At 45.1% G+C, this 20,155-nt stretch overlaps 1 protein-coding gene across 7 annotated transcripts in view; it reads right to left on the reverse strand.

Moving 5' to 3' along the window:
• The window catches only part of SPATA18 (spermatogenesis associated 18), a 305,326-nt gene that overhangs the window by 13,531 nt on the left and 271,640 nt on the right, over nucleotides 1–20,155 (reverse strand). Inside the window, exon 12 of one of the 7 annotated variants that reach the window (XM_069631672.1) lies at nucleotides 8,789–8,905. The exons of 4 other annotated variants lie outside the window; for them this stretch is intronic. In XM_069631672.1, coding sequence (XP_069487773.1) covers nucleotides 8,901–8,905 — 5 coding nt within the window. In that variant the 3' untranslated portion in view covers nucleotides 8,789–8,900. Of the gene's footprint in view, nucleotides 1–8,788; nucleotides 8,906–20,155 lie in introns of those variants that run through there. 2 more of the 7 variants (XM_069631670.1, XM_069631674.1) reach the window with 2 other exon arrangements.

The following is a 20,155-nucleotide window of genomic DNA, read 5'->3' on the forward strand; positions in this document are numbered from 1 at the left end:
ATAACACCGGTGCATAATTTAGGAGAAAGAATGAAAGCAGAAGGTGGAGTAGACAACAACAAGTGGTTCGATGATCTGTTCAGCTGGATACCATCATGGGTGAACATCGCAGCAAAGATACTCATTCCCATCTTTCTTCTCCTAATATTCTGTGTGTGCCAACTGGGATTAAGATGCTGTGAACATAATATGCCTAATTCAGCAATGATGATGGTAACAGTGGGCCGACAGACAACGGTGGCTACCATGATAGATGCCCAAGTACAAACCGGAGAATACACCACACCACAGTATAGGATGGCTGCCATCTATAGACAGTATGGGGACGTGGTCGATAATCTACATCACACTACCATTAGAGAACCAAAGAACTTGCTGTGGTATAACGAGGTATGGATAGATTTAGATGGGGATGTTGGGATATACTTAATGGTCACCCCAGAAGAATACGCAAGAAGAGGTAACAGTTTAAGAAGTGTGTGCAAAGCATGGATGCCAATAAAGGGTACACCTGCTTGGGAAGAGGCTGTGGCTGAAGCTGAGCGCTACCGAAGGGAGAACGGAAAGAACGAGATAAAGTAGTTTGTTACTTTAGATGTAACAAAAGGGGGGAATGTATGGGAGCGAGGGGTCTTTAGGCCCCCTCGTGTCGTACGCTCCTCAGTACAAGGCTTGGACCACGTGCCTCCGGTAGTGGGATTGCCCCTTGCCCTTATGTGAAGTTAACCATGGTTGACTGCTACATAGATGGGACTACTGAGCAGGACACGGGGCATCCATCTTTTGTGCCCCCTTTCGACTCCATCTTGGGTAAACAGGCCTCACTGCGATAGTACAGCAATGCTCAGCTCCCCTTCCACCGCGGCAGCCAAGGACAGACACACATACACAAGGTGTGCAGGCAGCTGACTGGCCCCCACCCTTGCACTCCCCCTGCAAAGGAAAGCTCTGCGCTTCCATTCTCACGCTAAAGCTGGAGAAAGTTGCAACAATCAATATGCTACACTTTTCTTCCTCTGAGATCACTGTTCGCCTGAGAACCGGCATGTGAACCAGGATGAGCTAAGCACTTTTTGCTCGATTCATCCTCATAAACGTGCAAGCCACCCACCCCCATTAGAACAATGTATTGCCATCCTGACCCTGCACCCCCTGTAAGGTATTTCTTTCAAGTACCAGACCCTCGCCTGTGCTGCGAAATCCACCCAATACACTCCTTACTAACCTTTTACTACTATATATGTTTTTATTTGTACTAATGAGTTTGAAACCTAGGAAAAGATGCAAAACACAACCTGATTCTTCTACATGCACAATAAAGGTCAAGGCATCCAAATAAAGCCACGAATGACCCAATTGTACTGACAATAATCATTGTGTGTGACTTATGTAGAAATGTGACAAGTAGCATAAAATGTTTTAAATAATTTGTTATTTAGTGTGTAACATATTAGCTTAGGTAGTGACAACAGTGACCGGACCCTGACCTGCATGGAGCACAAGATGTTTGACGTCCGTCAGATACTCAGCCAACCAGGAGGAAGAGATGCCACCCACATCTACAGCACCACACCGCCTGGCCAAACGGGTCAGTTTAGCATTTTTTGTTAGAGTTACTTTAACTAATATAAATATGAGTCTGATAATGAGATTTTTAGAGTTTTTTGGGTTATTTCCTAGTTGGAGAAATAAACCATCCTTTGAACTCTTGCAGTCGGGTCTCAGTGCCTCTTTCCCCGACAAGGGATTGTGTCTACTATTTTATTTTTTCTCTCACACGTAGTAAGCCGGGGAAAGGCACCTACACCAGACAGCAATCACGACGCCCTGAGCCTTCTCAGGGCTGGAGGCTGCCATCTCCCCTCGCCGGGGAATGAGGCAAGTGCTTCTAAACCTCTTCCCCACATTTCCCTTCCTTCCCTCCATCCCCCTAACCTTACCTGCTTTTCGGGGGCAAACGCACTGGAAGCACTTCTGTCTCGAGCGCGTTCGCTCCTGATATGCGACAGGCCGCCATGGAAAGGAAGATGGCACTACACGTAGTCCCTTCTCCCTTTCCAGGGTGGCCAGTTTGTTTGTTTACCTTTTTTTCAATTGTTTTCAATGGCTTCCATGGAAAGGGAAAACTGACTTTATTTCGCCTACCCCGGCGGCTATTTATTAAACTTTCTGTTGCGTGCGTTTGGCAACAGAAAAAAATGCTTTTAGTACCCCAGTCTTATAAGCCGGGGTACAAATAGGAATAAGTCCCTAGCCGGCGGGCAATATCATTCAACTAATGCCCTGCAGCCTTGGTTAAGGCCCTTGGGGGCCCCGGTGCATTCCCTGCAGTGGTAATGCCCCTCTGCTCAGGGCTTATTGCTTAAACAGATACTTGTTAAAGAATCTATGAAGTCTTCACTGGTAAACAAGATTCAAAACGGTGGCTCTCTATGTAACATGCCACATTGACAGTGTTAGTGTCTAGTGTTAGAATCAATTGAAGGGAATGAAGTTGGAAAACAACTTTAACATGAGCTAAGAGAAGTTCTGAATGAAATTAACCATTGTCAAATGATGTGTTCTTTTGTGTGTATGACAAAGGACAGAATAGTTTACTTCTTTCCAACTGTATCATTTGGAACGGAAAACTGAACTTAAACCATTCATTTCAGTCTTTAAAGTCAGGGTTGCCATTCTGCAAAGTGGGAATCCTTGGTGCTACTACAATACAAGACGAAGCAGCAGAAAGTAGTGCAACCTCAAAAGGATTAACACACATGAATCAGGGGCAAAACCTTTCCCCTTGTCTTTGTATGAAACCAGGATAAATTGGTTGCAACCATGAAGAATATTATGCTGTTATGTCACACGCATTGGGCACGGCAAGACACTGACAGGGATACAATTCATCTCAAACTTTGATGGTACCAGTGATTCTGTTATACAATACCTGACGAAGGTGAATGCCTATATTTAGACAAACAATAATAGCCAAGCCTTTGTCACTTTATATTTTATCAAGCAAACTTCACAAAATAGAATGCTTAAATAAATTATGTTGATACAACCAGCAAATGTACTGTGAAATTATTTGAAGGGGAGTTTAGTATGAAATATTTATTTCCTGTAATACTGGATTCCCTACTGTAATTGTGGCCTCTGCAGAACAGATTCACATCTTTAAAGAAAGCTAGACACAGAGGGATTGAAAATCTGTATTTAGTCGCCTTCTGGGCAACCTCTAGAGATAACGTGTCTGTTGCACCAACTTGTAACTGTCAATCCCTGAGCACCATAATCACTAAGAGCAGTCGGCATCTTTAAACCTCCTTCTCCTGGTAGATATTTTCCAAATGCATTGATATAGTTCTAGTCCAGGGTTTAATATTGTACTATGAAGAAGTAACTAGAGTGAAAATCTACCCCTGCTATCCTTCTAGTTAAACCTCTACAGCACGGTATCCAGTGATAAAGTCGCTGAGAAAATGGCAGCGAGGTGGCGACATTTCCCTAAAAATGCCCCCCTCCAGACAATGAAACACTTTCCCCAAATATTCGAGGATTGGAGGTAATAATATATAAGTATACCGCTCCTAGAATATTTGGTGAAAGAATATTAGGACTCAGGATAAATATAACTGGTGTCTATTTCACAGGGACATTATCACTTGGAACCTACAGCACACGAAACTACAACAAGCACAGTCATCTAATCAAGACAATCCTTATTTAGCCCCTTAATAATCTATACAATAACCCTCATTGAGCACAAGTGTATCTCTGCAAAACCAGACAGCACAAAAGGTACACTTTGCAGAACTGTAAACCGATACTAATTAGGTTTGAAATTACAGTATTCCAAAGTCAGAATTACATTATTTTTAAAACACATAAAAATCCCATTTCGTTTATATCCATTTTATTCTATCAGAATATTAATTTCATTCCCTCGTATTCATGCAAAGAGTTCCCTTCCCTTTTGTTTGGTGCAACAATACAACCCAATCAAAAGATCATATGGCTATCTGAAAATGTTCCAGATCAATGGCCTTCTGCGTTATATTAATGTTATGGTATATTATCAAACACTTGTAAAGAACAATTGTTGCTACTGTGGCAACCTCTGGGTACTTAAATGAGTTTTGAAAGGTTTTCTGAATTTTGTATAGTCGGCTATCGATCTTAAGGACCAAGGAAGCTTGTTCCACAGCTTTGCAGCAATGAACAAGACTAGTCTGGAAGTTGTTGACCAATATATACATATGTAGGCTTTTCTTATCTGTACCTCCCAAACATTGGAATTCCTCAATCATTTCATAAGTTCCAAAATAATGAAGAAATGGTTTCTTTTTTTAAAATTCATCCGTGTCAAAGGAGGACATAATATTGAAGGGAATTCTGATGGATTGTGTGAACAGACTGGAAGGGAAATTACTGAGACCAATCTTGGGGCTCCCACAGTCTGAACCAGCGGAGGCACTTCAATCATTAAGATCCCACTGGCTTACACAACGCAGTAACTTGTATATTACACTTTTACTTGCTACTGGTACTCCTAATAGTCTGCTCCATTATCTAGCGATTGCAAGTACACAGACCAGAAAAAAATAGTTTTTGCTGCAGCTTTACTAGCAGACTTAAATATCTCTTTGGACGAATTAATAATCCTGCCTGATTGGGCTCTTATTTTAAAGAGCAAAGCTAGAAATGTTGACGTTCTAATGATGTTGATCGACTATCTTCAATGACACTATATGCTGAATATAGTACTCATGGTTTCTATAGACATGTACTGGCATATATTTAAGGAAATGTTATTCTACCCCTATCTAAAGATGTATTATTTATCTTAGTATGAATATTTTACCAACATATGGGTAGATGGAACAAAAATTGCCAAGGGATGTAAGAAAATGTCTCTAATCTGGAAGTGGAGTCAGCTTGCCACATCCTGACACAATGCCCAGTAATGTCTACTTTTTACACAAATGGCTATGTTAATTTTGTCACTAGTCAATTTAATAGAGATGGAGATCAGTTCTCGAGTACCTTATGGGGAGCCAATCGGTCGTTATTACGGCAGCAGCATATTATGTATGGAAGAAAGCTTGCATGCTAATCAAGGGCATTTAGATTCCTTTTGGATCTCTTTTAGATGTTATCTTATTTCCTACTTGGAATTTGTTTTCTAAACTGCTGTATGGCTATTTTAGGAATCTTAGAAATGTAATTGTAAGGATAATGATCCCATTTGGGCCATATATGGGACTTCGGAGTGTTTTTATGTGTGTTTTAATATGTATTCATTAATTGTGTATAAGGTTTGTTCTTTTAACCAATAAACACAAAAAAGATAACATTACACAGATAATCAATACTGAGAAAAATAATTTGTTTTGAAAGGTTTTCTGAATTATGTATAGTCAGCTATCTATCTTAGGAACCAAGGAAGCTTAGTCCACAGATTTGCAGCACAAAAAGAGAGCCAATTTTACATTGTTTAGTTCTTGTGACTAAGATGCTGCCTACCAGTGAAGCGTTGGGGGCAATTCTGGGGCATAATAGTGTTAACTGTTTCACAGAAAACTGTTATATAGTGGATCAGGGATGCTTTGTGTGAAGAGTGGAATGTGCAATGTAGAAATGTAATGTGCAATGTCATCAGTATGTTTGCTTGTTGTGTTCTGAAAGGAGTCTGTTGGAGATCAGGGTGCTGGTGTCCGGAAGCTACTACTATTGATCTTTTATCAATAACAGAATTTCTACTTACCGGATCGTATCCTTGTACTTCATAATATTGGCAACGAGGATGGGATCCAGTAAGTACACATTCTTTTATTGATACAAGATCAATAGTAGCATCTGCATTCCACCCTTCACACAAAGCATCCCAGAGCCACTATATAACATAGCTCCCTTCCTTCATGGAATGTAGAAATGTAATGTGGAATGTCATCCGTATGTTTGCTGGATATGTTCTGTAAGGAGTCTGTTGTCGATTGGGGCAGTGGCGTATGGAGGCTTCTACTATTGATCTTGTATCAATAATGGAATTTGTACTTACTGGATTGTATCCCTGTACTTCATAATAAAAACACAGCCACTGTTTATGGATAGGTCAGAGAACCAGCGAGATGGATTTGAAGTTAAGAGAGCTTTACAAGCAGCCAGTGCAAGGTGCAAAGAGCATTTTAGATACTGTCTGTTTTTCAGAGAGAGCAAGAGGCAACCTGCAGCTTCCTGAATGCTGTGCACACAATAAAAACACATTATTGACATAGTAAAGAGGAGCTAAAGATCTGCATTCATTAGCACACCTAGATTATTGGCAAGGAATATGCAACTTGCAGCTTGCTGAATGCTGTGCAGTCACACATATTGGGATTCTAGCAAGATGAAAAACACATTATTGACATAGTAAAGAGGAGCTAAAGATCTGCATTCATTAGCACACCTAGATTATTGGCAGGGAATAAATACCCAGATGTTAGGGACCAGATTGTTTGTGTTAAGCTGGATATATACGCGCCAACAACCACAATCTTAGGCAAATTCTTTGGCATCCACCCATTTATGGCGAGAAAGTCCTTTGTAACTGGAATAATGAAGACATTGTTTAGCAGTGGACCTTTTAAGTGGTATAACCTGGTGTCAAGATAAGGAGGTATCCTTCTTGACTGGCCCCTTGTGGGGTACAGAACAGGATTTTCTGTGCCAGGATGGAATCTAAAAAATAACGGGGTATCATCGGCATAGCTGTAGAGATAAGATAAACTTAGCACACATTATAATAATAGAAGGAATATAGATGTAAAGAAATTTTGCAAGCAAGCAGCTCTGCTTTGGAGACAAAGGGGGTTGAAGGATGATGAGTCTTACTGTGTTGAAGACTGCAGAGAGATCCAAAATGACAATATACCTGTTTCTCCTCTGTTTGCCCCTCGCCTTAGTTCATCCAGAATGGATGTAATACAGATTATGTACCATGCTGGAGGTTATGTCTGAATGTAAAGGGGGACCAATACTTGGTTGGTTTTGATGTAATCCTGAAATATGGTATCCACAGCTAGTAGTTTACCCCAGTAAGGGAAGTTTGAGGTAGGCCTCATATTGTCCAAATAATTTAGGTCTGCTTGAGGTTTCTTTGAAAGGGGTTAAGGAAAGTTGTTTAAAATGCCTTCAATGCCAATCCAGTGAACAAAGAGCAGGCAAAAATGTAAGAACCCTAGTCCTGCTATCATTTATTTAAAAATATGTTGCTAGACAGGTGAACCAGAGCATTTAGTATCTATCAGATGTTGAAGTTCTGTCAGATCAAATAGCACAGATTTTGTACAGTGTCAGCTACAGTCGGCTCTTCTTTTAGAAGAGACAAACAGATAAACAGAACTGCATAACAATGAAGCTGCACCAAAAAGGGTTGATTATAAAAACTAACATACGATCAGTAGGGTGCAGGTCCAAAGCATAGATGCTCCAAACGAGTAAAAACTGTACAGCAACCCTGATGAAAAGCATAATGTGTTTTGTGTTTGTCAGAAGAGGTGATTAGATAGACATATTCATGGCAGTGTAAACAAAAGTGTCTGTGCTTATAGCCCGGCTTTCCCATTGCATGATACGGTGATACTGGACGCACCATCTTAGGCCAAGGTGGAATGTTTTGCCTCCTTACATTCTGGTGGCCTTCCTTACCTTATTACTTGCTCTTTATTTTGAAGAAAGCAATTCAAGCGGTAGGTATCATATAGAGGAGAGGGCTGATCAAATATCAAATCTCTGCAAGCTTATTTTCAGGAATGCTAATGCACATAAAAATCACTCTGCTTTATTTCTACAATTTCACATGTTCTTTAGATTTCATTAACAATTCACTTATCTATGTCAAACAATGAATACAAACTAGAGGCATTACTGCACAGTTTCTTCTTCTAGGTATATTTAAGTCTTTAACAGACAGTAGTAAAAACCAGATGAGAAATGTTTTTTGCTCACATCAATTAGGATTCTGGTGCTTTTAGACGTCACTTTATGAGTGAGAAAATAAAGCTAGAATCATTCTACTCTTTGCAGCAGGTTTCCACGAGGATTCTTTAAAAATATTGTTGCGGGTTTATCATATGATTTGTGTGCTTTCCAAATCAGTTCTAAGAAACAGGATATATTAGTATTTAAAAGTAAAAAAAAAAGGGCAATTTGCAAAACAAGAACTGCGTAAGAATGTGGTCAAGGTCCAAAAGACTTGGCTCAATTTCCAGCTTCAGCACTTAATCATAGTGTGTGATCTTGGACAGTTTATTTGATATCATAGTATCTAACCTGTGAACATTGTGAGTCCCTAAATATTTGTCAATCCCTATATCTAATTTAGTTTTAGTTCTCAGGGTACGCTGTTCAAAAACGCCCCCGTAATGATTTTACTGGCTATCGTATTGCTTCAAATGTATCAAAAAGGGCCATCCGTAACTTGCCCATTACAAGGTTATTTGTCCCTTGGCTCACTCACAGCAACACTACTTGAAAACCAAAAACCAAGGTCCATAGCTAATTGCAGAACTAGACAGGGTTATGAGTGCACACCTAACTTTACATCAACGATCTGCACACATTAACAATTGTGAATAAGATTATAGGTGCAGGGGGAGGAAGAGTGACCCTGACACAAGATCACAACAGACAAAATAAAGAAAGAGTTCAATCTATGGACTCTCCCGTCCCCTGCACGCTGTCAAAGCTAAAAAACAGCCAAAGATTTATGACAAAAATGCAATAGGCATAAAGAATATTTAGACAAATAATATAGAGCAGAGCAGTAAAAATGATGAAGATATTTATTGACTTCAATGTCTTCTGGAGGCCAGACAATCTGACTATGCGTCGACGTGTTTCGGGGTCAAAACCCCTTCTTCAAGAGCAAGTCAAACTGCAAGGAAATACCAAAACAAACTTACAGGGTCTGTAAATACATACAAATCAACAATAAGATAAATGTCATGGTAACAAGGCCATATATAATCACATACTGTATGCGCCAAGTTTATTTCTAAGTCGTTAAACTGGTGGAATAGGAAATACGAGTCATTCAAATGTAGTCCAAAGAGCCAACCGGATGTGCCCGTGTGTTTCAAATTAAGAAGAAAGAGAAATGCCCCAGTATATATACATCTCATAACCTTGGTGTGGCATGCTAAAACATGCTAGTGGTGAGTGGCGCTTGCGAGAATGGGCCCAAAGCAAAGGCAAAGACCTACCTGGCCTTTAAGTAACCACAATATTCAAAACGAACAAAGTAAGCGTGATCAGTGACCACCATCTGTGGGAAATATATGTAAACCAAGTCCTTAGGTACTGTTAACAAAATATAATGCAAGAAAATATCGTGTAGTAAACAGAATTAGTGTAGCTATCAGGGTTCCCGTCACACAGTCCATGCACTGATGGATAGATACCCTCTCTCATTTGTGATCCGAGAGTCTAGAGCCGGGAGCATGTGTGGACATCCACAGCCTGTGTGTCACACAACGTAGCCGTTGGTTCTGCGGACATGGGTTTTGCTCCCCCTCCTCCTCCTCCTTCTCAAGTTAAATGAATTAGATATGGCAGGGATATTTCTCTTTGTACGGTCGTAAAGGTACATTACACACAACATTAGCACATTGATTGGGCCAATTACTGTTCATAGGCACATGAAGAGTGCATGCATTCTGCTACCACGGGAGTGCTTGGGGGTCATAATGCACTGGGAGATCAATCGGCATTTGGCACTTTTTGCCATGAAGGTACCGTTTTTGGGAGTAGGTTTCGGCACGCAGAGAGCATCTTAATGACTGTTACTATTCAGATATTAGCACGTGTTACATAAGGGCCTAACAGAAGAGGGGGGGGGGGTACTGTATCTGGCCATGGAATACGGATATATTATAGAGATAACCAGGCTATGTATATAGACAACTATCAATGCAATGAGGGACTGTATGTGGCTCAAATATGCCTCAGTGAGTCCACAGGACTTCACACTCCATACCTATTCAATTCTTGCTCGCCCTCTCGGCTCAGGATGACAACGGGGGTCATGTTGTGCCAATTATGGCAGTGTTTTGTCACGAAATTAAATGAGAAAAGACAAAAGGACACAGACTTCCCTGGCTTCTGTTGGTGGTCCGAGCCACATTCAAGCTGCCCAAATGAGGGAGGGGCCAGTTTATCTCATGATGCAAACTAGAGCAGTTTGGAAAAGAAAAGCAAGCCAAGCATTCCAAGTCACAGGGTCCCAACTAAGGATGACAGGATGCAAATGTGTAAACCCTCCCAATCCAATCAGGGTTCCTTGATTGGAAAATAAGCACTGAAATGGTTTTCCATTTCCCTGAAAAGCCCTGAAATTGCTGTGTTACACTTCCCAACACAGGCATGCTTTGGCTCCCCAGAATGTCTGTGCCTCCTTGGGACTCACAAGAGGGACATTAACTTTCCCTTCTCCCATGGCTCAGAGAGACTAGCCCCTCGTAGGTGACTGGCATGAAAGAGTCTGGCAGGAATCCAGCCATGGGACCCAACTGAGAACTCTCTGCAGCTCTGCTCTCTGCCGATATGAAAGTTCACTGCAGCACGTTCCTATAACTCTCTGCACTCTTTACATGGTATTTTCCAATGTCCTAGACAGCGATCTATACCTACACTGTTGCTGTGGCACTAGGGACTCTTGAGTAGTTAGTACCATGGCTCGTACTCGTTAAATGTTAAAGGTATTTGTAACGCGCACCGTCACCAACGGAATTGGTCCCCAGGCGCTCTGGCGGATCTGTAAACAATAAGATGGGATGGGTTAGTAAGGTGAAAAGGGAGTAGGATAGTGAGAGGAGTGGTGTTCTGTTGGCAGCTTCAACTCGGTATACACCGGGTGCTGAGCTTTGGTGAGGGTATTGGATCGGTGTCAGTCCGCGTGTGCTGTTGCTCTGGCTTATGTGTTGTTGCAGTGTTGTGAAATGCGTGCGGCTTGTTGTGCGAGAGATGGTTGTGTGAGTTTTTTGAGTGAGATAAGTATGCAGAGTTTGAGCTTATATTGGTTAGTAAGTTACCTGACCTTTAGTATGCTAACATTCGCAATTTTGACTAAGTGTGGAACTTCACAATCCTATCTAGATGCAGCGCAGGCCAATGTTTAGAATTCCATCCAGGTGTGGGCAGGCCAACATTCACAATCCCATCTAGATGCGGCGCAGGCTAGTGTTTAGAAATCTGTCTAGATGTGGCCATGCTAACATTCACAATTTTATCTGGGTGCTACGCAGGCTGGTGTTCACAATTCTAAGTGTGGCACATGCTGACATTCAAGTTTCATCTAGGCGCGGGCATGCTATCCTTCAATCAATCGTATCTAGATGCGACGCAAGCTAATGTTCACAATTATAAGTGTGGCATATACTAGTCTTCAGATTTCGCATAGGTGCGGGCATGCTAACACTCAAAGTCCCATCCAGACGCGACGCAGACCAATATTCACAACTCTAAGTGTGGGCATGCTGACATTCAGGTTTCACCCAAGTACGGACATGCTAACATTCACAGTCCTATCTAGATGCGACGCTGGCTAATAGCCACAATTCTATCCAAGTGTGGACATGCTAATATTCACACTTCTATCTAAGTGCGTCTGCCGGGGTGGATATGGTTCGTACGGTACATACGAGTGGATGAGTCACTTGAGGGCTTTCGTCTGGGTCTAAGTATGTGATCAGTCTCTGGAGCCTTCCTTTAGTGGCTATTTTCCATGATATTTTATGCTCTGTCGAGTGGTTGGTTCTTTGAGTTGAGTGTTTGTCCAATTTGAGGGCGGCCGAGGTTGGAGTTATTTTTATCGTTGTTTTAATGTCTGGGCATTCTAGTGCCGCTCTGTTGTGGTTACGCTGTGAAGAGCCATGATTTGAGGAGTTTCCTGAATGCTAGGTGGTTTTTTGTGTTCCGTAAATTCTTAGGTAGGTCATTCCAGGTTTTGGGTGCCTGGTGAGAGAAAGAGGATCCTCTGAGTTTTTTTCTGTTGTAGGGTTTTAGTTCCAGGTGTATGTCGGTGCTTGATCTTAGTGTTCTAGTCGGTTGATGTAGGCGTAGTTTGTCGCTTAGGAATTCTGCGCCTTGTTTGTGTATTGATCTGTGCGTGATGCACATGGACTTGAACTTTATTCGCTGTTTTAGTGGTAGCCAGCGTAGTATTTTTAACGCGGGTGTGATGTGTAGCTTGAGGAGGAGTCTGGCTGCTGCATTTTGTATGCGTTGCAGTTTTTTTAGAAGTCGTTCGGGCATGCCCAGGTATAGGCTATTGGCACAGTCTACTCTTGACATGATCAGAGCGATGATGGTAAGTGTTTTGTTGGCGAACGACAGGAACGGTAGGATGCTTTTTGCTGCTTGCAGGAGGAAGAAACATTTCTTGATTACCGCGTTACTTGTGGCTCTAGAGTGAGGTTGTTATCCATCAGCACCCCTAGGTTTTTTACAGTTGATGATGGTTCTGGTGTGGTGCCGAGCTCTCTTGGCCAGGGGATGTAGTTGATGTCTCCTCCCTTTTTTGAGACAATCATTATCTCTGTTTTGCCTGGGTTGATTTTGAGATGGTTGCGGTTCATCCAGTTGAATATATCACAAAGGCAATTCTCTAGTGTGGTGTTTTCTTCTCGGGTGTCTTGTATGTTGATTATTTGAGTATCGTCAGCGTAGTTGTAGCATGTGAGGCCGTGTTTTTTGATGAGTTTGATTAATAGGAACATGTAGATGTTGAATAGAAGCGGGGAGAAGTATGATCCTTGTGGTACTCTGCACGTGGAGTCTCTAGGTTTGGATTTAAAAGGTTTCATCCATACTGTTTCTGTTCTGTTTGTTAGGAAGGATTTGATCCATAGTAGGGCAGTGTCTGTTATCCCTAGTCCTTCAAGTCTCTTTATGAGGATGGCGTGGTTGACAGTGTCGAAAGCTGCAGACAGATCAAGGAGAATCACGGCGGTACTGTTGTCCGAGTCTGCGTTTGTTTTTAGGTCGTCCCATATTGAGAGGAGAGCTGATTCTGTTCCTTTCATAGGTCTGAAACCAACTTGTGCCTGGTCTAGTAGGCAATGCTCTTCTATGCATTCTTGGGTTATTTGGTAGACGTACGTTTCTAGCAGTTTGGCTATGTAGGGTATGTTGGAGATGGGTCTGTAGTTGGATAAGTCCTCTACGTTTCCTGTTGTGTCTTTGAGTAGCGGCTTGATGTAAACTGATTTGAAGGTCTGTGGTACTTTACCTGTTGAGAATGAGAGGTTGAGGAGGTTCCTGTGGTATTCCATGGGGGTTCCTTGTTTTAGAATTGTTTTGTATATGTCCGGGGGGGCACTGACACTGACAAAAGTAGCTTCCCTGCCTTACCAGGTAGCACACACTTTAATTTTCAAAACACTAAACAGTACCAGACAATCCATAAATCTAAGATACCAAACTTTACTCATGGTGACATTTACAAGAAATAAACCGGAAGTGTTCTGTCGACGCGGGCATTATGCAGATTGGGGACACTCACTACCTGCCCCCTAGCGTTCCTGCGGACACCCAGAGCATCTGGAGTTGCTCTCGCAATCGTCCATCTGATTCAGTGCCAGCCCGAGTCTCCCTTCGCCTTGGACTGTCCTATTTTCTCTTAACATGTAAAGGGAACAGCTACCTCTACTGCGCAAAACAATGCACGCTGCTGCCATTCAGCTCCATATGCCAGCAATCCATATCAGCTCCATCCTTTCTGCACATCATACGATCCCAGAAGCAAGGAGCTACACTAATATCACATGTTTGTGCTCATTTAGGATGTGAGTTGTAGATCAGAGCTGTTGTTTTGGATTGAGAATACTTACTCTGGAATTCTCGGGAGGATAGCTGAGTGGCAACGTGCTCCCCTTGGAAGCAAGACGACACGGACAACACATGTTCGATCCCCGGGTCCGTGCTTATAAACTTCTGGGTATTAAGCGCGTTATAAATAACATAACCTTTCACATCAATTCAAGTTTTAAATTTGGAATGCACTGTGTTTGTGTGATGTTAATAAAGGACACATGTTCTTGTTGGCCTAATTGACATGTCACTGTGGAAGGGACCTCGAACAACCCAAATTCATTGTATGTCCCCTAGTAACTCTTCACAGACTACTGTAAACAGATTCTAGTGTAGGTATAGTCTAGGCATACATGTATTTTGCCTGTTTGCTCACACATCAGCTGTCTTTGATGGCCTAGAAACACCTCAAAGAGTCACTGTGAAGTGAAGTCATAAACACAATATTACAAGTTAGTGAACACCAAAAAGGTAATGTTGGCATATCAAATCTGTATTTCTGGAGTACTCAGGATTGGGCCACTGCACCGGAAGAGGGGTGCGTGACTCCCTGCAGCAAGTGTTTTGTGTACAGTTATAAACATATATTATCTTCACAAAAGTTGTCACTTTTGGGATATAAGAAATGTTGGCTTCTCTGGCAGACTTAGTTGCAGTATTTCTTTAATCTCAAGTTATGTAAACTTTAGATAAAATCACTAAGGGGGCACTAGGATGTACAAGTGCAGATGTTTGCCCGGCCAACCCAGTGCAACCCACTTATTCACTTAAGGGGCGTGCATGATTTGTGAGGGGCAGGCATTTTAGAATTTCTGCGCATATACTGTGCTGACAATTGATCAAACACATGTAAAGTAATGATGGAGTGGGTGTGCAACGGGATACCGAGTTGAGTTTCCTTTAAAAGTGAAATAGCAAAGACGGCATGACTTAACCAGCAGTGCAAGGGAATTCCACAGTTTGGATTACTGCCAAGAGAACCCGCCGCCCCCCAACCCCCACCCTCACCTCCATGGTTCTTTCTCGCACTCTGAACAGTTGTTCTCCTAGTATTTGCCTTAAATTATCTGGAACATGAATATCAATAGGAGTGTATGGCTGTGGCCTTCGTTGGTAGAAAAAAGAACCTGCATAATATAATGGGTTTATTGTAGCTAAGGTTTAGACGATAATAGTTATATTTTGTTACATGTCCCGATTTCCAACCCCATTTCAGTGCTTCAGTTTGGACTCTATGTATTGCTCTTTCGCACAAGTTGACATACTAGTGCCTTCACCGATGATCCAGAGTCTAGCATTTATATTTTTGGATATATTTCTAGTTAAATGTTTTCCAGCTTAAGCTTCATGTAACTTTTACCTTATGATACCTGCTACAAAGTATTGGGCTCATCCAGATGCTATCCAATCTTTTGATATCATCAAATTTGAATTTAAGATTAATGACAAATGCCTGTAAGGCCATGCCTGAGACATAAGCTAAAAGCAGTGATTCATCCACATAGCAGCACGAAAACCCTGCAGTGACATCCAGCAACCAACATGTCACGTAGAAACATGAGTCTGCATGGAAGGGAACCAGAAGAACACAAATTATGTGGGGAAAGAAAGCGGTAGAGCAAGGTCTGAAGTTCATGAGCTACCTTATGTGATAGAAACAAAATGGAGGCAATGTTCTGCTATATCTGACACTGGATCATTTTAGTCAAATCCATGTTTATTACTGGATCTATGAACTCATATTTAGTTCGGTTTGCTTTGAATCATCTTAAAAGATGTCCGCAGGGGGCCTGGATCAAGAGCGCCATCGATGTGGTCGCTCTTTTAACGGCCTCCGTGGGGAGCCCGCTGCCGTGCAAGAAATCAGGCGGTCCCTGTATCCTAAAACGTCAGATGTCTTGGTTGCTGAACCCAGAACGCTCCAAGCACAGCTAAAATGTGCCACTGCCGCTCCTCCTGAGCCCCCGAACTGGTGAGGGAAACTATGGCCCGCCGGCGTCGGTGACTCCAAGATGGCGGATGGAAGCCTTGGCGGGGAGAGGAGGAGCAGAGAGGACGCGAGGGGCGAGTGAGGGCCGGGGACCCGGGACCCAGCAACACCACGGAGCTCTGGTGCCCCGGACAGCGGACACGGGACTCGCAGAGGCACTGCCCCCGCCCACTGCATGGTGAGCGACTCAACATCTGAGCGCAGCGGCCCAGCGCGACGCACCATGAGGGTGTACTGCCCGGCTCCCCGCTTGCCTGCCTGCCGCCCACCCCGCCCGACGTCCTCCGGGCCTCTGCACCTGGGCTCCGTGGCTCCTGATCCTTACACAGGGCGGGCCGGATCTATACGCGGGGGCGGGCCGGATCTATACGCGGGGCCGGCCCGCCTCAATCCATGGACCCACTCTGGTTGGCGGCGGCTCGCGGGCTTCGGGTCTGGACTCCAACTAGCATGGCCCAGCTCGTCACTCCGTCACGCACCTCTCCTGTGGCGGTGGGGTGCATGTAGCTCCACGCTCCAAGCCCCAATAAATGCCTGGTAAGGAATGGAGATGACAGATAGTGAGGACCAGCGAACATTGTGAGAGCCTAGTGAGAGCCCCATCTGGGATCTCCCTGCCTCCCTGCCTGAGGCCCGGGCATGTCTGCACCCTGGACTCCTGTGGGGCGAACATCTCAAGCTTAGTGGAATGCCAACGCCCCCCCCCCCTGCAAAACTGACCCTCTGGGTCCTACACACTTCCAATCTATTCCTGGGGCGCCCCGGCCCACTTGACAGCTCATCGCCCTCCCCCCGCACCGAGGGGCCATCGATTGACCGTCTGACACTGGACAGGGATTTCCTATCACCTTCATCGCCCTTGGGAAAGGAACACAACCCTCAAGAGCCCCGGTGCGGGTGAGTGGGCCCCCCTGGGGCCTGTAACACAGTACATAAGCGTCCCCGCAGAGGCACCCTGTCCTGGCTGGGAGGCGCTGAGGTGCCAATTTACTCCGGGCCCTACAACCTCAGCAAGCTCCCTGAGGCACCCAACATCACCCCAGGGGCGCCCCGGCCCACTCGGCGACAGTGCCCCCTCCCCCCCGCTGTGGACATTCCCGGTCGCCTTACACCCTGGTAGAGGGGATCTCCCCCCAGCCCCCTCACCCCTTTTGCCTCCAGGACCCAAATACAACCCTCTGGAATCCCAGCATCTACAAGCAGGATACCCCCGGAACTCCCGCTTTCCCACTACAGCCCACAGTATACGGGGCACCTCTCCTTTACCCTCAAAAAGACGGGTGGGCCCTTCGCCTGCTTACACTTCACTCCAGCTCATAAATCGTCAGACTCTCAGGGAAACCTGATACCACTCCTGGGGCGCCCCGGCCCACCCAGCGACTCCCCGTTCCCTGTTGCCCTATCCAGGAGTAGGAACACCATGACTAAACAACTTAAACCCACGAAGAATACAGATATTGCCACTATGCTGTTGGCAGCAGACAAGGGGAAGAAACAGGACCTTCGCACCTCCATACCGCAGGCGGTCCAGGAGGGCAAAAAGACCCTCACAACCAGAAGCGACCGATTAGCCTTTATGGCTGACATCAAAGCTGAATTTAGGTCCTGCATGACCGAGCTCTCAACAAAACTAGAGCATACAGACCAGAGAGTAACAGAGGCAGAACAAAGGTTGGGGGAGGTTGAGGACCAGGCTCATGATCATACCACAGCTATAGACGGAATCCAACACTATCAGGGCCCTACAGGACAGATGTGAAATCCTGGAATTCAAACAGGAGGACCTTGAAAATCAAGCCCGGCGGAACAACCTACGAATTCGAGGCATTCCTGCCTCGGTCCCGGATGAAATTCTAACAGAATACGTCGGGGATCTCTTCCAGGGCCTACTCCCAGACTTGGACAAGGCCCAACTCCTATTACAACACACCCACAGGCTTCTCCCACACCGCGGAGTGGAATCGGACTCTCCTCCCGATGTCATCACCAGAGTGCACTTCTTTACCACCAAAGAGGCAATTTCATCGATCTCCCGCTCTAGGGACGGTATAACCTTTCAGGGCACCCCACTCCAAATCTATCAAGACCTTTCCCTCCTCACACTGCAAAAAAGAAGAGCTCTCCGACCGCTGGCTCTCTTCCTCCAGGCCCAACAGGTCCGCTACAGATGGCTCTTCCCAACAGCGTTACAATTCACCTATAAAGGAACCCTACGAAGAATCAGCCACCTGGAGGATGCAGCACAAATAATGAGTCCACTCTCACCTGGGATGACCTCACCAAGGGCCGTCCACGCTGCCACAGGTGGGGATCTTGTGCCCTCGCCAAAAGAAAAGCGGAACACATGGACAAGGGTCCCAAGAAACAGAAGGAGAAAGTGACAGCTGAATCATCACAGAAGAACCATCTTACGTCCACGGCAGCGGGCCCCTCCCCATAGCTCCTGCCCACTTCTGAGGTATGTTACACCTACAAATCCTTGAAAGGCCAGTTATACCCTGGCCACAAGTTCCAGCCATGTTGGCTGACCCTGGTTACCTGGCCCAGTTGGCCTGAGGTGAGGCCGACCCTAAAAACCCAGCTCCCCCGCTAGTTAACACCCGGCCTCCCCGTTGGGGGCAGGGACTAAAAACCCAGGAGCAGGACAGCAACCAATCCAATCCATCCGAGCAATGGCTGACTCCAACCCGACCCATGCCTCTTGCCTGAACCCACCAGAGGCTCCCCCCCCCCTCCCGTCCGGGAACATAGCATCTTGAGAGTCATCTCCCTCAATGTCAAGGGGCTGAGGTCCCCCATTGAAACGGAAATCTATCTTACAGAAGCTTCAGAACGTGGAAGCAACAGTGGCCCTGCTCCAGGAAACCCACCTACTGCCGACACACTTCGGGCGCCTACACTCACAACAATTCCCAAAGCAATTTATTGCCTCAGATGGCAACAAGAAAGGGGGCACAGCAATCCTCTTTAAGAAGGGACTGAACCCCCACATCCTGGAAACTTAACTCTGCTCAGAGGGAAGATTTGTGGCGGTGAAGTGTCTCCGCCTGGACCAGCTTTACACCTTCATTTCGGTGTACGCCCCGAATACGGGACAAGTTGCATTCTATGACGCCTTGACCACCACCCTGGTTCCCTTTATAGAAGGCCAGATCGTGATGGGAGGAGATTTCAATGGAGTGCCAGACCCTGCGAAAGACAAGTCACACCCGGCTTCCTCCAGGGACTTCGCCCTGGCCCTCGGCCTGTTACGATTATTCAGGACTCTGGAGGTGGTTGACTCATGGCGGGTGTTGCCCCCTCGGAAACGGACTTTACCTTCTATTCCTACGTCCACAGAACCTTCTCGAGAACTGACCTCCTCCTGACGTCACCACAGTTACTCGCCTTCACTAATGAGGTGTCCATGGGATCCAGAATACTGTCCGACCACGCTCCGTTGACGCTGGAGTTCCGCACTCGTGATCCACCCTCCGCAGCCTGCCGCAAATGGGCATTCTACAAACCAATTCTGAACGAAATGCCAATAAGGGATGCCATAGCAACATCAATCTCAAACTTCTTCCAGGAGAACCCCAATGAATACCTGGGACGCTATGAAGGCAGTCATTCGGGGGGAATTGATAGCTTGTGGAGTGGCATACCACAGGAGCAGGAGACAGACACGCTTGGCACTTGAGGAAGATCTTCGGGAAGCGGAAGCAGTGCATAAGGAAAAGGGACGGTCCCCTAGAATACAACGAGCACTCCGGGCGGCACGGAAGAAAATCGAGGCGCACTATGCCGAACATACGGCACAATTACTAGCGAAGGCCAAACAATTTTATTATGTTAAGAACAATAAAGCAAACAAATTAATGGTAGCAAAACTCACTAAGATAAAGAAGAATAACACCATTGTCGGATTGCGTAACCCCCAGGGCATAACCCAGTACTCGGAGCCGGAGAAGCTACGGCTAGCAACCAACCACCTTGTACAAGTGATGTCCGCACAGCCACGAAACCTGCAGGAACAGACAGAATATCTGCAGAAGGCCACCCTCCCTCAGCTGAAGCCCTCAGCTCAGGACACCTTAGATGCGTCAATTTCTGCAGAAGAGGTGGAAGAGGCTATAAAATCCATTAAATCCAGAGCCCCCGGGCCACACGGATACTCCACCAAGTTTTCCAAAATCTTCAGACACCAACTATTACCACCACTGGTGAACCTCTTCAACTCCTTTCAGAGCACAGGCACTATAACCCCCTCCATGCAGGAATCTATCACGGTTCTTTTGCCGAAACCTGGAGGGGACCCAACAAACCCAGCCTCCTACATGCCTATTG

This window comes from Ambystoma mexicanum, chromosome 6q (assembly GCF_040938575.1).
Source record: "Ambystoma mexicanum isolate Mex_15411 chromosome 6q, UKY_AmexF1_1, whole genome shotgun sequence".
NCBI classification, from domain to species: domain Eukaryota; kingdom Metazoa; phylum Chordata; class Amphibia; order Caudata; family Ambystomatidae; genus Ambystoma; species Ambystoma mexicanum.